This window comes from Callorhinus ursinus, unplaced genomic scaffold, assembly GCF_003265705.2.
Source record: "Callorhinus ursinus isolate GAN/ISIS: 27379988/994484 unplaced genomic scaffold, GSC_fseal_2.0 scaffold2, whole genome shotgun sequence".
Taxonomy (NCBI): domain Eukaryota; kingdom Metazoa; phylum Chordata; class Mammalia; order Carnivora; family Otariidae; genus Callorhinus; species Callorhinus ursinus.
Genome location: NW_027397064.1, coordinates 23825994 through 23844461, shown reverse-complemented (window position 1 = coordinate 23844461; position 18468 = coordinate 23825994). Strand labels below are relative to the sequence as shown.

Sequence of the window (18468 nt, the reverse complement as noted above, 5' to 3'; positions counted from 1 at the left end):
TGTGCTCTGAATTGTCTTGCAGACTGTTCTCATTTTCATTTGATCTCACTATAATGTTGCCTTAGAAAGAGATGAACAACTAGTCATACCATGTAAAGATGCAGTTTTGACATGCAGCAATGCAAGTCCCTGGTGCTCACAACAGGAGATGTAGACACACCAGCCAGTGAGGTGTGCATTCAAAGTTAGCTGCCCTCACACAGCTGCTCAGTTTTATAATCGACCCATTTAACAGCAGTACCAATTTATGCTACATTTTTCAAAGTACTTTACTTTAAAAGAACAGCTTACATATCTACATTTAGAAAATAACTTCCATACTTGATTACTGGAGTAATCCCAAAAGGGTTCTTGGAGTGCTATGGTGTAGTCCCCTCACTAACCCCCCCCCCCACCTCCCAGCCCCTGAGAGATCCAGAAATATACAGGAAAATGACTCTCACATTAGGGAAAAGGTACAACCCCCATTAACTGAAGAATCTGGAAATGATACTCGAGAACCAGGTTATGTCAATATATAGGAAGTATGATTTGATTTCTTTCCAAAGAGCTGTGGGCTGAGGGGAAACATCTATACATTAGGGATAAAAATAGCAGTAAAGGCAAAGTGATTTGGACAAGTTAGACTATTGCCTACAGGTATGAAACTTTGTTTTCTTATATTTGTATATTTGTACAAATATAACCACTTTTCATGATATGGATAAAATTTGTTAGAGCATTGAAATAAAAATGTCCTTAAAAAATCAAAATAGAGAAAAAAGTGGCAACTTATTAGATAACATGGATTTTTGTTGCAGTGAAACTGCCCTCATTATGTATTTGTCAGATAGATGAATGGTCCAATAAAGAATTACAGGTGGTTCTCAAAGCTGAATAGCCTTTACTTTTATGATAATAAGACTCCTCATTTGTGAAGAAAAAATTACAGTGGCTGTAAAATATTTGCAACTGGGAATAAAATAAATATGTAAAGTAAATAAGTTAATTTGCTGACAAACTAACTTCTGATTATATGTAAGTTTTTAATGAAAAGATTAAATCTAAGACCTACCAAGGGTATGCGCACATACGTGAGTTTCAAGATTCATCACAGGGCTGACTCGACTCAAATTCCTGCAGAGAAGGATATCGTAAGAGAATTGATCTTTATGGAAAAACATAATTTTAATATCATAAGGTATACTCTACGCAGTAATTTATTTGAGAAGTATTTTAAACAATGTCCACATTGCTAGAATCATTTATAGAAAAGTCAGGCATCTGAGGGCAGAGGCTAAGTCAGTGTTTCACAAAGCAATGTGTGGGACCTCAGAGATCTACGAAGGCTTCAGAGAGGTACATCCTGAAGAGGGCCACTTTGAAGAGGGTGGTAGACAAGTGAAGAGGTCAGAGGTGGTTGTGCCAATGGGGAAAGAAGCAAGGGTGGTATTTTTTTCTAAGGTCTAGAGAGAAATTAATTTTTCTGTGACTCCTAACAAGATAATCACTCGCAAAGCTGACTGTCAAGGGGTCATTTCCAAGGGAAGCATGAGACTACCCCCAGGAAGTTGGGGCTTAGAGTGTTTTCAGCTCATAACTGAAAAAGAAGTGTATTCTTCTGCCCATAATATCACCTGGTGGGAAAGAGGTGAGGCAGGAGTCTGCAAAGTGACACAGTCTACATTTTTGTACCTCTACAAAAGCAGGGGACTTGAACAGAGTGTCTGAAATTTCTACTGTTATATAGAAACTTGCCTTTTAATGAAAAGAACAAGGCAGCCCATGGTGTTAAAAGCCATTTGTCCATACCAGCACAAAGATTCCTGACCCAATGTGGTGCCCATGACAGCTTCATGCTTGTAAGTATGGAGAGAATTACTCTTGCAAAGGCATCTCTGGGATTAGAAAAATTGTATTCCTTCTACCCAGAAGTATAAAAGCTGGCCCCATTATAATATTAGTAAAATCAAGGTCTCCACTGATAACTGTTATTTTAAAATCACAATCTACATCTGTATAATGTCATTGATTCTTAAGCAAATGGCAATCAGGAGACATGAGTCTGCCTTCATGTGTTTACATGGGTACAAGGCTGCCCTTCAAAGTCCATATACACAAAGAGAGGCACAGCAGAATTTTCTTGCCTTTGGCATATACAGAAGTTAGTTTATCTGGTTTTCTAATGACTAGAAGTTTATACACCTGGACTTCTCATTTGCAATATTAAAAATCATTGGTGTAAAAACCAGAGTCCAAAATAATGGAAATAACAGCAGTTTGAAATGCTTGGTTTAGCATTATTTATCAGAATACTGTTAACTAATTGTTTTTGTTTTTGGAAATGGGAAGGTAACATGGAAAAAAAGGGACATTTCAAAAATTAAATGTATTTTGTTTGTTTACTAAATGGCACCACTCAACCTTTGTCTCTGCATAAGGTAATAGAACATTTACATTTCCTTTACTTCATTTTGAAGACCTCTTACTTAAAGTCACGTAACATATTTGCCTATTAAACTCTGCAAGGTGGTGTTTGCAAAACAAATTTAAAAAAATATTCCTCTTTACACTCAATGCAATTAAAAATGGTAAAAGAATAAGAGAATGAGAAAAAATTTAATTGCAGTGCTTTAAAGCAAGTTTTCACAAGTGGAACCAACTCTTTATATGCCTACTTTCAGCTAAACCTAACAAATGACAATTTTAAATGGCAAACTTATTTTTTACTATGCAAAATCCATCCTACATTTTCATATCCTGCATTTTATTTTAGTTACATAATAGTTTGTGGTTAATTTTCTAGTTTGATTTATTTAATAATATTAAAATCATTTAATATCTGATAACCTAACTAAATCTACATCTTACAGCATTATCATGGTTTTGCCCAGCTATTTACATGCTCTCATGATCACCTTTTCTATTACCTTATGAACTACATACTAGTTAAATAATCAACATTTATAGATGGATGAATAATTCAAGTTTTGAAATAAAGTTTAGTTAGCTCTAGAAAACATGTATTTACATCCTTCCCTGTTGGGCTGAAACAATTTTATTTTTCTTTTCACTTTGACACTTCAAAAAGCATGTTGATAGCCCCTTGAACTTCATCTAGCAGCAGAACCTCACAGACCTTCTACTGGTTTGTCCTTGGCATCGGGAATATGCACAATCTTCATGTCACGTCCTACTTTTAGAAGGTATTAACACATACATTATAACACTTAGAGCACTATCTCTTCTGTTTCTCAATATACAAATAATCAGTCATTCTTCCTGATCTACTAAAAGAGAATCTCATATTTTTAGTTTGTATATTTTAATAAAATTTGAGTTTGAGGGGCCCCTGGGTGGCTCAGTCAGTTAAGCGTCTGCCTTCAGCTCAGGTCATGATCCCAAGGTCCTGGGATCAAGCCCCACATCGGGCTCCTTGCTCAGCAGGGAGCCTGCTTCTCCCCTGCCTACCACTCCCCGTGCTTGGGCTTGCTCTCTCCTTCTCTCTGTGTGTCAAATAAATAAATAAAATCTTAAAAAAAAAAAAGAAAAATTTGAGTTTGCACTGTTTTTAATTCTATTTCAAGAATATTACTTGAGAAAGAACTCTCACCCTAACCTGTACCACTAAAATTTGGAAAACCAAATCTTACTCAGTAGTCCAACACCTCTTTATGGTGCTGGATGCTTTGTGGTTCTGGGTCTACTCTGATTTAGAGAACACCTTTTCTCATCTAAGAACTAAAGAACAGTTCTTTAAAGAACCATTTAGTTATACAGTTTTTCTTTATCTGTAGATGGGATTCCCCAAGATAGGACACAAAATTTGGCGACTTAAAAAATATAGTCTGTGTAACTTTACTACTAATTTTCCTCAAATTTACTTAATTGGTTCTGCATGTTTGCAGTGATACAACTAGCCTCTGGGACTTGATACTGATGCACTTTGCAGCCTTCGATTGGCATTTTAAAATTTCACTCTACTGGGTTGAATAAGTTATTTTTTGGAACGGATAAAATGTTTTTTTCTTCCTTTCGTACACTTGAAATATATTTTTCCATGGGGACAAAAATAAGAGAGAAATCCTAAAACAATTGAAATAAAAAATGTACTATAGAAATCATTCAAAAGGAACAATAAAATGGTTTTTGTGAAGCATTTTAGGTTCTTTTGGATTATACTTGCAACTAACTAGTTGTTAGTGGTAGATTACCTGACGTGTAAGGGTTTTGTGTTCTTAGAATGAAGGAAACTACATTCATTGAATACATTCTATTACCTTAACAGTAAAAAAATTATTTTTCTTCCCTTCTCAAAATAAGTGATTCTGTTTTCCATATCCCAGAAGAAACCATATGAATATTGTAAATCAGAAGGAAAAAAAATCAAGTTCTACTATCCAACAAGGGTGCTGTAAGTGGTAAGTTGATATAGATTTATCTAGAAAGGGAGGCTTATATCCAAATTCTCACAAGAACTTATGTGAGGTCCCCTTTCTCTGGAGACTCCTCTGAATGGGTGGGAGAGTTTGAAGCTGTGGGCTGTAGCCCCTAAGTCATTCTGTGTCTTCAACCCAGAAAAGTTCATGATTGAACCTCACTAGAAGGGATCTTACAAACCTCTCCCTTGTTCTACTTCACACTTTTAGCTTACCTCATTTCTCATAACTTAGTAAGAAACCAGTCCTGATACCTCCAAGGTTCTTGGCCAAAGACCAACACCTGCTGTTGACTTAATGGTCAAATTAGAACCTAGATAGGCTAATTAGCCAGTGAGGCAATATCCTTCTACCAGTTCATGTTTGGATGATAACACTGAAACTATCCTATTTGTCAGCTTCAGTAATTTGTAGGTTGTTTAATTCATGTTCCAAATGAATTCACAGGAGATCTTTTAACAAACAACAGATTTTATGATGACTGCTCACAAAATAGTCCATAAAATCTTATTCCTTGAACTTAACAGGAAAATTCAAATGTCATTCCAAATAAATTGACTTAAAATCATTAAGTTAGGGGTAATATTGCATTTATGTTGATGTTCTCCACTTACACAGTGCTCTTAGTAGACTTGAAAAAACAAGGGAATTGAATGGATGGATTGATTTACTTTTTCAAAATAGGCAGAAACCTAGATCTCTTTGCATTTTTTTTCTCTTTGTAAACCCTCTGCTTTACCAACAGAGATTTTTATTTTCATTGCTTTCTTTTTGGCAATAGACTTGAATTTGATGCCAAAATTTTAGCATTTGAAAAAAAAATTTAACTCAAATGACTGTCCAAGAAGATTTTCCTAGAAAAGAGAAACTACCTGATTTTCTTGCTCCAGGAGACTCATTCCTACCATTTGTTCCCATTGCTCATCTTAGTAGGTGTTCTTTTAAAATGATACATAAAAAGATGTTTCTAGAACTAGGATGATGTGTTTGAAGAAAGTGTTATTATACAAAGTATCAAAAGATTAGTATGTTGGATATTAAAATAATTACATGAGAAATTTTTCACGTTTATTTACAACTTTTGACCCAAGAACCTACCTATAAACTGCGAACATTTGTGTATTTTTTTATTATACCAATTTATGTGCAAAGAGTTACCTTCTACTTAGTATAAATAGAGTCTCATCCTAGAAATTCCATGGAATCAAGCCAATCCTTACTTGCATTCCTTCACGTGGAGTATATAAACTGGATAACTTTCCTTGCAGAGCAAATGTGATATCACTTGTAGATAATGTGCTGGCCCTCTCACCATAATCTCTGGATACTGTTCCAAAGTCCTAATTTGCTTGGTTTGGCATTTCCACAGTCTTTCCTTATCTTAGCTCTTTTAAAAAATGTACTTAAATTAGTTATTTTGCTGGTTGCTTCCATATTGCTTCATTCAAAATCCAAAATGGAGTTCAGAAAGGGAACAAATAAAATTAGAGCTTAAGTGCAAACTACATTTCTGAGTGTCTGCCAGGTAGACATACCCAATCCAGTGTCTCTTCCAGTTCAATGGCTTCCCCATTGGACCACCCCTGAAAGTGTCAGTAGTTTTCATGAACCACACAGAATTGTCTCTTAGTTTCCCTTTTACTCTTTACGTTACCAACTGCCTATCAAATACTGTCATTTATGGAGAAGAAAATGTTGAAGAATGTAAAGGACGTGGGGTACATAGTCAATAGTGAAAAACATGACAGTTAGATTTGATGTTACACTTGACTAATATCTTGGCCTCCCCGCCTAATTTTAAAGGCTCTATATTTAAAATAATGGTCATTTCACCATATTAAAATATTTTTTTACAATTCTGTCAATTTATAGCAACATGTAAGAAACTCTGATGTAAAAATATTTGCAATCAGAAACTAAAGTCAGAATATGTGGGGATAAAAGTAATATAAAGGGAAAGAGCAAAGCAAAATGAAACAAAATGAAAAGACCAAAAAAAAATCCCTCCAAACATAATTACTAATTATAACTTTGTGAAAGATTAAGAAATTATGAAAGCTGAGTTGGCTGCCGTTGTTTGTTAGGATAGAAACTGTTGGAAAAAGAAACTGTATTTTCAATCTCAGTTACTATCATATGTTACAGAAAAGGTTATCCTTTTGTTCTAATGGAAACTTTATTATGATTTCCAAGGTACTGAGAATGTACACATCAGTTCCTACAGATAGGAACAGATAGCATGGGTCTTTCAGGCATCTGCAGTAAAAAAAAAAAAAAAAAAATAGAAAGAAAGAAAGAAAAAAAGAGAAAACATTGAGAACTAGCTTGACAGCAGGCAGTATTGCCTTGTATTTGCTGGTCCTTTTCTAGCTGTTCCAATCTCCTGACCAACCCATGCAGAGAAATGAAGAAACAGTGTGGTTCCTCCTGTCTTTCTCTTTCAGTTCTTCCTCCTCATGTTCAAGTTAGATAAGCATATGACTATCATTGCATCTCTATAGCTTCCACTGGAAAGTGTCAAAACTACTGGCCTTGGGAATAGAAGGAAGATCATAAGAGAAAGAGAGGCGGCCGGGAAATTGGAGCGGGCGTGTCTCTATCTTAAAGCCACTGCTGAGCTTACACCACAGTATTTCGGTGTCTGTAGGGTGGAGGAGGCAGCACAGTGCCTGGCTTCAGCGAGAACTCAGAGAGGTATTCCGGATTCTCTGCCACAATAGGCCGGATCCGTCCATTTTGTTTATAAAAATATTTTGTGCTGTACTCCTGCAGGTAGTCTGGGTGCTGAAGGGTGCTCCGAGGTGGCAGGCTGTGGTTCCAGTAGTCAGGGTTGTCGAATGCTTTCTTGGCCTTCTCTGGCACAGACAGTACATTGTTCTTCAGGTACTCGGCATTCCCCAGTGCGTTGGCAAAGGTGTTGAGGTACAGTGGCTCATTCACATACTCATCCTCTGCCTTGGGTGGACCATTGGAAGCGTTGTGATATTCGGGATTATCCAAAGCTTGAAGGTCTCCATTTTTCCTCCGAGAAACAAAAGGGTTTTCCTCCACTGGGTTCAGGTATTCTGATGGAATACAAAAGTATCAGTTAATATTTACTTTCCAGAAAATGTTAATCAGACGAAGGTTATACAGGATGGTTCTTTTTCCAGAACAATAAAACCATGGATTTGTTTTCGTGAATTTTCACAAAAACTATTTTGTTGATTACTTTTGTCATATGAAAAAAGAGTAGGTGGGCCAAAACTCTTAATGACTAAACAAGGCAAACACAGGCTGGAAGCAGAGTTCCTGTCCCCTAGATTGTTCCTTTTTCCTTCTAATTCCATTTGTTTCTCCTGCATAGGAGGCCACTTGTTTAAAGGCTTCTGTTTTCTAAAAGTCAGTATTTTTTGTTGTTGGAAAGTACGACAACGGGGTTGAAAATATGGGATTAAATAGCTTTTAAATATGGAGAAATTAGAATTTCTAAAAGGGTACTGGAAAATCAAAATGTCTATAGCTTAACTCCATGCAAGATGAATGGATGAAGTGAAGGAATGGCATTTTTTAGTCTGTGTGTTTTGCTGTGATGTCCATATAGGGTAAAATGGATTTGATTGTAGAATGTTTTCCAGAAAGCTTTACACATTGGAAAGAAAACATCTAAAGAGAAGACTCAACTAATAAAATCTGCTAGACATCTAACATGTCGCTAAATTGACTTGTGTGACAATATATATGCCTAAGAATAAAGTGTAATTAGAACATTTACTTCCACTGGCTAACCATAATCACGAAATAGCAAACTAGTTTGATCTTATGAAATAACTCTTTTGTAGGTTGAAACCAGTCATAATAGTGGCTATTTTGCATGATTTGATCTAATAAATTACTATAGAATATTGACTGGGGAATTTTTTTAAGAGGTGTTAATCAATGCTGCTCTTCTTAAATTCAATTCCACCTCTATGTCTATATGTCTATAGACTACATACAGACCTATATTCACACATACACTAGACCTCTTTTAATGTATACACAGATATGACACTTTAGCTATTCCTATTTTGGTGTTGGGGCAGGGAAAGGGTACAATTGTTTGTTGAGATGCCACCATTCTGAAACAAACTTTCTATCCTCTATACTTAGCCTGACAAGTAGAGAAAAATAATCTCATCAAATCAGGGTGATTTGTCCCTGGATATAGGCCTGCTTGATATACTTAAGTATTTAGCATCATGTGCAATTTAAAGGATAGTAATGACTATCCCATCATCATATATAGGAATGACAGGAGCTTACATCATCCTCACAACAATCCTGTGAGAAAGGAAGTGAAGCTGTATTTTTTTCAGCTTTATACACAGAAAACCGAGATTAAATGATGTATGAGGGATACAACTAGTATTGAACTAGAACTCAGATCTAAAACTCCTACTGAGCCGTCTTTTTGTTCTACTGTACTATTTTCATTATTGTCCCTAAAGGAGTAGGGAGAACTTTTCACTTCATAACATGTTGGAATTTGAATGGTTTTCAAAGTGACAGTCATTTTAAGAAAAACGTATGAAAAAAAAAAAAAGCTTTTAAGGGAGGCAGAATTTGATTTTCCTTACCAGGTTCCTGAAACTTCTTAATTGAAAGTGTAGGAATGTCTATACTAAAATTCTCTACTCTCTGAGAAGTAGGCTGGAGTACAATAATCTTCTGTAGAAACTCACATTCAGGGACAAAATCAAGGTATGCTCTACAGTGAGTCTATATAGGCTGGCTTGTGTTTTCTCTTAGAAGATTCATGTTACCTTTTCTCAATGCAAGCTACTTATCAATTTCCTGATGCAAACTTGCAGCCTTGCAGTTGTAAATGAAGAAACAACTCTATGGTTGAGCTGAGACTCTTTCCAGAGAGTATTGCACTTTCAGGGGGGATCTGCCAAATCTTCTCAAAATCTACATTTGTGTCACTACTGGGCTACTCTCCAATTCTTCCAATGCATCTAATTCTTCAGTACAGTAATACCTTCCTATACTTCTAGATAGATACACCTTAATAGGTTATTTACAATATGTACTTAGGGATCCCTTAACTGCATTTTATAAAATTAAATATAACCATATAGTCAAGAACATAATGGGCCTTCATACGAGTCTTAAAATAAAGTTTACTTGACCCTGAAGACTCTGAGACACAATCATCAGTTTTTAATAACAATCATCCATCTTCTCCTTTCTGTGATGCTGTTAACGTGGAAGGAAAGTGGCTTTTTCAAAATTGAAATGTCATTTGATTTGGATGTCTAACATTTCTACTACTAACTTCGTAAAGTCATCGCTGAGCTTTGTAGAACCACAAACTGAATATTTTCAAGACATGATGGTACACCTTTAAGTAAATGCAGCGTCAGAACTTTAATTTTTGAAATGTGTCATATAAGGAATCATAATCTCCTGTAATGAACAAGATCATCCCAGTGATGCAAAATTTTGAAGAACTTATCAAATCTTTTATTGGTGCCATTAAAATACCAGTCTTTATGATCTCCACAATAAGTTCAATGAAGCCATGTTTCCAAAATCTTGTGATGTGCTACCTCACTCAAATATTCAATAAAGATAGTCCAATAAATATAAGTTTAGATCAGTGCTTCTCAGGCTTGACTGTGCATACAAGTCACATAGGGATCTTGTTAAAATGCAGATTCCTATTCAGGTGGTGCCTGAGATTCGGATTTCTAAAAAGCCCCCAGATGGTGTAAGTGGTGTGGGTTTGGACAATGATGCTACACAGAGCAGCAGCCTAGGCCTTTTCTGGGTCACAAATGTTACATAGTCCAGTGGTTTGGCAATTTCCCTTCTACACTATATTGCTCATTTTGATAGGGAAATGAAATGCCGAATGACAGTCATTTCTGCACATTCTGTTTGTACCTTGTTTAGGTTTATCTCGCATAGGGGTCATGTAACCTTCTTCATCCAGCTCTCCTCGTGGGCTCCGTTCCGGGGCAAACACGGTGGGGTCAGCGCTGTACCTCTGGGTGCTGCTCTCCTCCTGGACGTGGGGTGCCACTGGCTTGCGTAGGGTGCCATTACAACAGGAGTCATCAAAAATCTCGGCTGTAGCCCCCTGAGCAACTGGAGCTTCTGGGATCGTGCTGGTCGTGGCTCTGTAGGGAACAGGCACTCCTTGCTCTGTAGCAAAACCCCCATCTCGGTATACAAACTGGTTCTGTCAACAGAGAGACACATTTAGATGGAAGTTATTATTAGGAATAGCTGTAAAAAGTTAACCAAAAGGTTGTGAAAACTTGTCTTGCAGACAAAAGTCAGTTTCTTAATTGAGTTTTTCCCCTGAATGGCTGACAAGTTTGAGTTACAACCCCCTAAAATTCCAATTTTTCTTACTAAGTGATCCTGGGAAAAGAGTTTGGAAATACATATTTAAATGTTACTGACCACCTAACATAATGACCTAATACAAAATATTTCATGTTATTTTCCCACAGTCACCTATTTTTGATATACAATTCAAATTTCATGACAAATGGAAATGTTATTAATTGTAGGCAGTCGACATTAAGAACAGAAGTACAGTAATGCCATTTGGTTGGTGATATTTCCTTACTGCCTTCTCTTCTGTGGTCACTATGACTTTGAGTCTCCGAGTACCTAACTAGGGAATCATTACCGAGACTCTGACTTTTTAGCACACAACCTATAATCATGGAAATAATGATAACCTCCTCAACCAGAAGCATAATTTATGAGTCCAGGTAATCCTTCAGGTAAAAATCGAAAGCTACTATTGATGCATGGCATCTCAGTTTTGGATTATCTACTGAATGAAATAAAACACATCCACAAAGCCAGCTATACAATCTACAGCAAAGTCTTAACTCACTGTTGGCAAAAGCAAAATGAGGAAACTATGGGGAGACAAGAGAGAAGAAACATGATAAGCAAAGGCCAAAAATACTAAAAGATGAAGGTTGATCATGAAATACTTACTCCTGACATGGGGGTGTAGGCAGGAGGTGGGCTGTGTCCAATTTCACTCTAATAGGAAAGAAAAATGGAATGATGGATATAATAAGAGGTAATATGAATGAAAAGAAAAAAAAAAAAAAGAAAAGAAAAGCCACATGAATTGTATGAACCAAAGGGGAAAACATGCACAACAGTGAAGTTTGCTAAATGGTAAAATTTTATGCACTCTGACTACAAATGAGTTTATTCTTGTGTTTTGAGAATATTAAATATTGTATTAAATATTTTAATTCAATCCCTGAAAAGAAAAATTACATAGGTAAAGTAAAATTTTAAATGGATTAAATATGTAGTTGACAATGAATATTTTTCTCATTAACCCTGGGAGAAAGATAAAAATGGTAAATAATTAATTATAGTTTTAAATAAAGAACCATTTCCTTCCTTACATGTTGTATGGCTAAAATGGCCATATACCACAGCATTGGTTCTCTTTTGTAAAAAGAAACTTATGTGGAAGGAGATAGAAGTGAATTTCAATTTTCCTTGAATAATTTTTACTACCAGGTTACATTTATTTTTCACTATTTCAGCAAAGGGTCAATTTTTTAGCCTTTCCTTTTAAAAAAATACATACTATTTTCTCCTCAGTATGATTTTTTTAAGTTAAGAAACAGAAGAAAATCTTGGAAAATTAATTCCGTTCCTGGAAATATGCTTTGCATATATTACTTTCATGTATTTAGAATCAGTTAAAATTAGATTTCAGTTAAAAAAAAAAAGGCATCTGTATTCTTATAGCTTAATACTCTATCCTATGAGCTAAATAAAAGTGGATATAAAAATATGATAAAATATTAAGGACAATATTCTTAGAGTAAATAGAGGGGGTTATATGAATATCAACACCATTTCTTAATAATATATGTATTTTAAATATATTTCTTGAGAACCTACTATCTATGTGCCAGGCACTTTTCTGGACACTGGAGATAATGAATAATGCAGATAAAAACAGTTGATTTTATGAAGCTTGTCTTCTCTGCACACACGTAGGAAACTTGGCTAAGTTATTCCAGGCCAGTGTTTTTACAATTTAGAGATTCATAAAACAAACTCTAAGGAGAATATGGTTCCATGGGGATTAACTGTTTAATGTAAATTAATAGCAATTGTATAACACAATTTCCCATAATTAACTTAGTCTCCTGGGACTAATAACCCTGGGGCCAAGTTCTGAACTCCTACATTAGGTTTACATTTTAACTCTCCTCAAAACTGAGTCATTTACATGATGGGATAGAAACTATTGATCTCTTTCCTTCTCTAATAACTAAGAACGTCTTGAAGATCATGACATGGAAAATTAGAGATGTATTTAATATGCTACATAGAAGGTAGTATTGTCCAGTAGACACATTGTTTGATGATTTGTTAGATCTCTGAGCTCCAGTCCCAGTTACAAATGATGTTGTCTTTTTTTTTTTTTAAGATTTCATTTATTTATTCATGAGAGACAGAGAGAGAGAGAGAGAGGCAGAGGGAGAAGCAGGCTCCCAGGGAGCAGGGAGCCCGACGCGGGACTCGATCCCAGGACCCTGGGACCATGACCTGAGCCTAAGGCAGACGCTTAACCATCTGAGCCACCCAGGCGCCCCAAATGATGTCGTCAATTGTGAAACATCTCAGATCCCCAGTTTTATCCTGGGCCTCTCACCCCTTATCTTAGTGAAGACAAAGTAAGAAGGCCTATATAAATGAACTTTGTAAGCTCTGCACACTATAAAAATGTGAAGGTTATATAAAATTTAAATATTCACATCTGCTAAATCAAATTATTAAAGTCAAGCAATCAAAATGCCAAAGCTACTCATGAAAGAGGCATTTAAAAATGCTTCTCTGTTCTCCACATCGCCATCAGTATAGGTATATTTTGTTATTTTTTAGAAAGATATGAAATTAAATACATTTTTTTCATAAAATCTGAGGGGAATTTGCTGTATAGTCCAGTGAGATGTAAAATAGAGGGATGGTATGGGAACTATGACAAGTGCCTGGTGGAACTTGATCATATTATAAACCTCGGCCTTACCCTATCATTAAATCCTGATTATTGAGCAAGCATTTAACAAATATTTATTAAACCTCTCCAATGAAAGCACAGGAACTGTGAGATGGTGGAGATACCATGAGACACTAGGAGAGACATGATCACTGGCCTTTTGCAATTTACAATGAACAATCAAGTATTACCTGAGATTATTAGACGAAAAAGCAAGAGTAAGATGAAGCTGCGATGAATTTATTTGAATTCTATGATTACATATTAGAAGACAAGTATTCCAAAATATTAGTAATTACTGCTGTTCCTTTGACCTCTTACTTTACAACAGTTGCTGTGCTGGGTCATGTTTGACTAGAATCACAGCTCAGGAAACGGCACGGATGGCTATAGCTACACATTTTACATTTTATAAAACTTGAGGGAGAAGTGATCAAAGGAATAACTCGCAAGTCATTCTTCATCAGGAAATACTTTATTGTATATATTCATTATCTGGGCTAGACTGCCTTCAATTATAAAAACGTTGTGTTAAAAATAACTGGACCTCTTGAAGAGAGGCCATGCCATATTAGAATGCAGGTGCTCTCCCTGTTTTGACAAGTCTTTCCATCAGCAACCTGCCAAATCTGGATCTGGACATACTGCCAGATACCATCACAGTAATAGGAGTATCTTCATGCTTTTCCTAGTTTTCTGCATTAAAATGGAAAAAAAAATGCTAAGCAAATCCCTTTAGAATTCATTGTTTTTGGGGTTACTGGCTGCTTTTTATTTTTTTGTTTCCTTTTTTTTTGTTTGCTTTTTTTTTTTTTTCCTGTTTTCCATGATAAAAAGCACCTCATTCATTTCCCCCTGGAAGGGCAATGTAGCTACAAGGGAACATCTGTGAGGCCAATTAGCCGGGCTGGAAATGTGATATAATTGTTGTTTAAATATATTTAAATTACATGTTAATCACTATGTCATAATTTATAGGCTTTGAAAATAACTTTTTGTACTTGAGAGCCAAGCCAGATTTTACTTGTTTTTGCTGTTTTTAGTTTGTAACAAGCTCTTCTCATTCCCCGCCCCGCTCCCTCCCCCCACCCCAATTTCCCACACTTGAAGAGCTGAACTCTTAATATCGAAAAGAATGACAGCTGCAAGTAAATTGGTTGAGTAAAAATTAAGATCCCCACAGTCAGAACACGCTGGAGTGACCTTAAAGTTCTGAGCAGAACAAAGCAGTACTCTCAGTTAAAAGGCTTTTGTTGTTTTCATTGTGCCATTTTTCTGCTGTCCATCAAAGCCCAGCTTTGTGGATCTTCAGGAAGTACCCGGTGCATCTGTTCAATTAGCTGGGGAGGGGATTTATGGTCAGCAGGGCAGAGATAGAAAGAGGTGGGTTATAAACTGGCAGGTGATAGGGAATTTGTTTCTGGTGGGGGGATTTGTAAGGGTGATGGAGAGAGTCAAGTTTAATTTCGTGGCCCTTTCAATGGGACACTGTATGATTAACTTGGACTCAGATGCCAGAGGTTATAGAGAAGGCAAATATCAGCAAATATATCAAATATCGTGTTAAATGCACTTTACATATATCATGTTCTGAAGTTTGCATTTCAGTTGAATGATAAAAATATGAAGCTGTCTTATTATATGCAATGTATTTCTCATATCTATTGTTTTAATTAAAACATTATATTATTTAATATTGCTCCTGGGAAATTTTAAATTGTTAACCAGATGGGTTTTGTCTTTTAATATTTTTTTAATATCATACAAATCTATGTTTTTAGGAAACAAAAATACATACTTAATGCCTAAACTGTATCTAAATTAAATATGCACTTAATGAAAGAGAGGTTTTTTATCTTCAGATAATTGTTCCTATCAATATTACCTATAGGATTAAAGTTTCTAGGGTCAAGAAATACTCTAAATCCTTTTAACTAAAACACAATGTATCTCTGTAAGATGTTACTAATCCATCCACACTAATTTATTACCTAAACACATGTAACTATTAAGGGTTCTCAACCTTTTATCCTCCCTGGCATGTATTCTTAACACTCTGATGGGCCTTTTCACATTTTTACATGTCAGGTAGCAGACAGATAAAATGCTTTTGGCATTATGTCCAATTCCTGATGCATGGCTATAACTTACATATTTTTTCACAACCAAGTTCAACATATCAATGTTTGAGACACCTAGATTTAGAATCTCCATTTTTCATAAAGCAGCCAGAAGAAAACAGCGTGTCCACGTATGAAAAACCAGCAAGAACTGGGAGAAACCGTATTGAATCTAGGCAGCTGGCTCACACATTTGCATGCACACGCGCACACACATATGTATATACAAATTACACAAAACATCTTTTGTCTATTTATGCATGTGTTTATTTATTAATGCACTCATCCATCTACTTAGTTTGATTATGTGGAATGCTGCTTTTTGAGTCTAGAACTACAGACTTCCAATTATAAAATAAAGTCATGAGGATGTAATATACAGCATGGAGAACATAGTCGATAACATTGTCTTAACTTTGTAAGGTGACAAATGGTAACTACACTTATTGTGGTGATCATTTTGCAATGTATACAAATGTTGAATCACTATATTGTACACCTGAAAATAATATATATTTTATGTCAATTATACCTCAATAAAATATGGATATGTAAAAAAGGCATATGTTTCTTTGATAATCAAGAAGAAAAGGGATTGGGAACACCATGAGAAATATAAAACTACATTCCAAATTTAAGAATCAAACATAAAGCAAACTTAAATATAGGATGATTTGGACTCTTTAGTGAAGAAGAAGAAGAAGCAAAAAAGAATCACACCGAAAAACAATTAAAAAAATAGAAAAATAAACTTTTTTACTCTATCACACACAAAATAAATAAATTAATAATGATTAACAATAAATAAAAATATATAAAATTATATAATACTATTTTAAATACATCAACAAATAGTTAATAATAAGCCTGTGATTCAGTTGAAGGAATATTAACTTGGGCTCTCATCCTTTGTTCATTCCTTTTTCATTAACCTTAGAACATCTTATCTCTCTCATGTCTCATCTACTCTATTACTGAAAATAATTTGTAATGAAGGGAAGCTATGAACGGTATCAGTAAATACGAATAGGAGTCAATTCAGAATTTACAAATTGTAGAGGGTGCCTTTTACAAACATTAATAACTCTATTTTCCTAACTCAGTTCTTGAAGTCCAATTAATTATAATGTCTATTCTGTTTCATAGATAAATATATGACTACTCTTAGGCAAACTGAGAAATAGGAAGTGAGACCAACATGTATCATGTGCCTACCATATGTCAGAGACTATCTTAGGTTTTATTTATTCTTATAACCTTTCAAGGTATATATCATCACTAAAAATCATGACTTGCATTTCACAGATGAGAAAACTGAGGACCAGGAAGTTAAAAGTTCCTCCCGTTGGGGAGCCTGGGTGGCTCAGTTGGTTAAGCGTCTGCCTTTGGCTCAGGTCATAATCCTGGAGTCCCAAGATGGAGTCCTGGGATTGAGTCCCGCATCGGGCTCCCTACTCAGCGGGGAGTCTGCTTCTCCCTCTGACCCTCCCCCCTTTTTTTTTCTTAAGTTTTATTTATTTATTTGACAGAGAGCGCAATCTAGGCAGAGCAGTAGATAGAGGGAGAGGGAGAAGCAGGCTTCCCGCCGAGCAGGGAGCCAGACGTGGGGCTTGATCCCATGACCGTGGGATCATGACCTAAGCCAAACGCAGAGGCTTAACCAACTGAGCCACCCAGGCGCCCCGACCCTCCCCCTTCTTGTGATCTCTCACTCTCATTCTCTCTCTCTCAAATAAATAAATAAAAATCTTAAAAAAAAAAGTTCCTCCCATGTACACACAGCCGTTAGTGGCTATCTGAATCTATTACTCTTTATCATGCATGCCACATAGAGATTTTGACTTTAGCATTTCTTTTCTCTCTTATCTGTACCCTCTCTCTGCCCCTGCATGGTGCCTCAACTCTTCTCTCAAATGAATTCTCATGATTCTTTTTCTGTGAAAAATTAATTTCAAGGAGGACTTTAACTCACTATGCTTAGCTATAAAATACTATAAAAATAGTAATGCTTTAGAGTATCACCTCTCCTAGCTTATTTGCATTTTAACTAACTACAAGGACTTGAGCTGAAAAGGAAACCATAAGTAGAATGTTAAGAGCTAATAGAGGAGATGAGGGATCGATCCATAGATAGAGAGATCCAAAGATTTTCCATGACAGCACTCTTGCTTCTGGATTTGTTGTTCCTACCCCAGGGCTTAGTCAATAAATTCCTCTTCCTGCTTGACTAAGGGTAAGTACAACTATTTTATTGCCAAGCAACAGTTCTTATACCCTTTCCAAATATCAGTAGAACAAGAGGATATTCCCCTTTAAAATACTAATGGCTAGATGAGTCCATAAAATGAAGCTGAAGATTCCTCACTTTGTACCTTTTGGCTTTAAGTCTGTTGGTGTTATGTGAAGTCGAAGGGCGTTATTAGCACCGTCAAAAAAGAAATGGTATAAAGAAGCATGATTTTGCATTGGTGCCAACATTCCTTAATTTCATTCAAGATAATCAATAAGAATTTTGTCACCCTTCCTGAGATTAGTAATCACACGGAATTTATATCTCCTCATCCTGGTGCATATTCTATATGTCTTTTGTTCGTTGGTTGTTTGGTTTCTGGCAGTTTTCTTTTGTATGTTTATATTTCTTTTCAGTTGTTGTATTTAAACCTTTTTCATAGTTATCACCTAGCTTCTAGTTAACACATGCTGTTAGAAATCTAAAGAGGAGAACTTCTAGGAGGTTTCTTAAAGACCTCTCACTAGTTCGTTTCAGTTAGAAAAAGCATGGTCATTTTTCTTAACCTATCCTTAAGAACATTTGGTTCAATTGCAGCATCTTCATTTAAAAGTAAAAATGAAATCATTAAGTCTTTATTATGTCCAAATTCTTGGGAAATCTAAATCTTAA

The 18468-nt window shown here is 35.7% G+C and overlaps 1 protein-coding gene across 8 annotated transcripts in view; it reads right to left on the bottom strand.

Annotated features, from left to right (window-relative positions):
• Nucleotides 1-234: 234 nt before the first annotated feature.
• ERBB4 (erb-b2 receptor tyrosine kinase 4) overlaps nt 235-18468 on the bottom strand; it is a 1101497-nt gene continuing 1083263 nt past the window's right edge. For 5 of the 8 annotated variants that reach the window (XM_073879088.1, XM_073879096.1, XM_073879093.1 and 2 more), the window contains 3 exons: nt 11406-11453; nt 10329-10626; nt 235-7483 (listed from right to left, as the gene is read on the bottom strand). In XM_073879088.1, the coding sequence (XP_073735189.1) occupies nt 7038-7483; nt 10329-10626; nt 11406-11453 (792 nt within the window). In that variant the 3' untranslated portion in view covers nt 235-7037. The remainder of the gene's footprint in view (nt 7484-10328; nt 10627-11405; nt 11454-18468) is intronic. The other 3 variants (XM_073879094.1, XM_073879105.1, XM_073879098.1) reach the window with 1 other exon arrangement.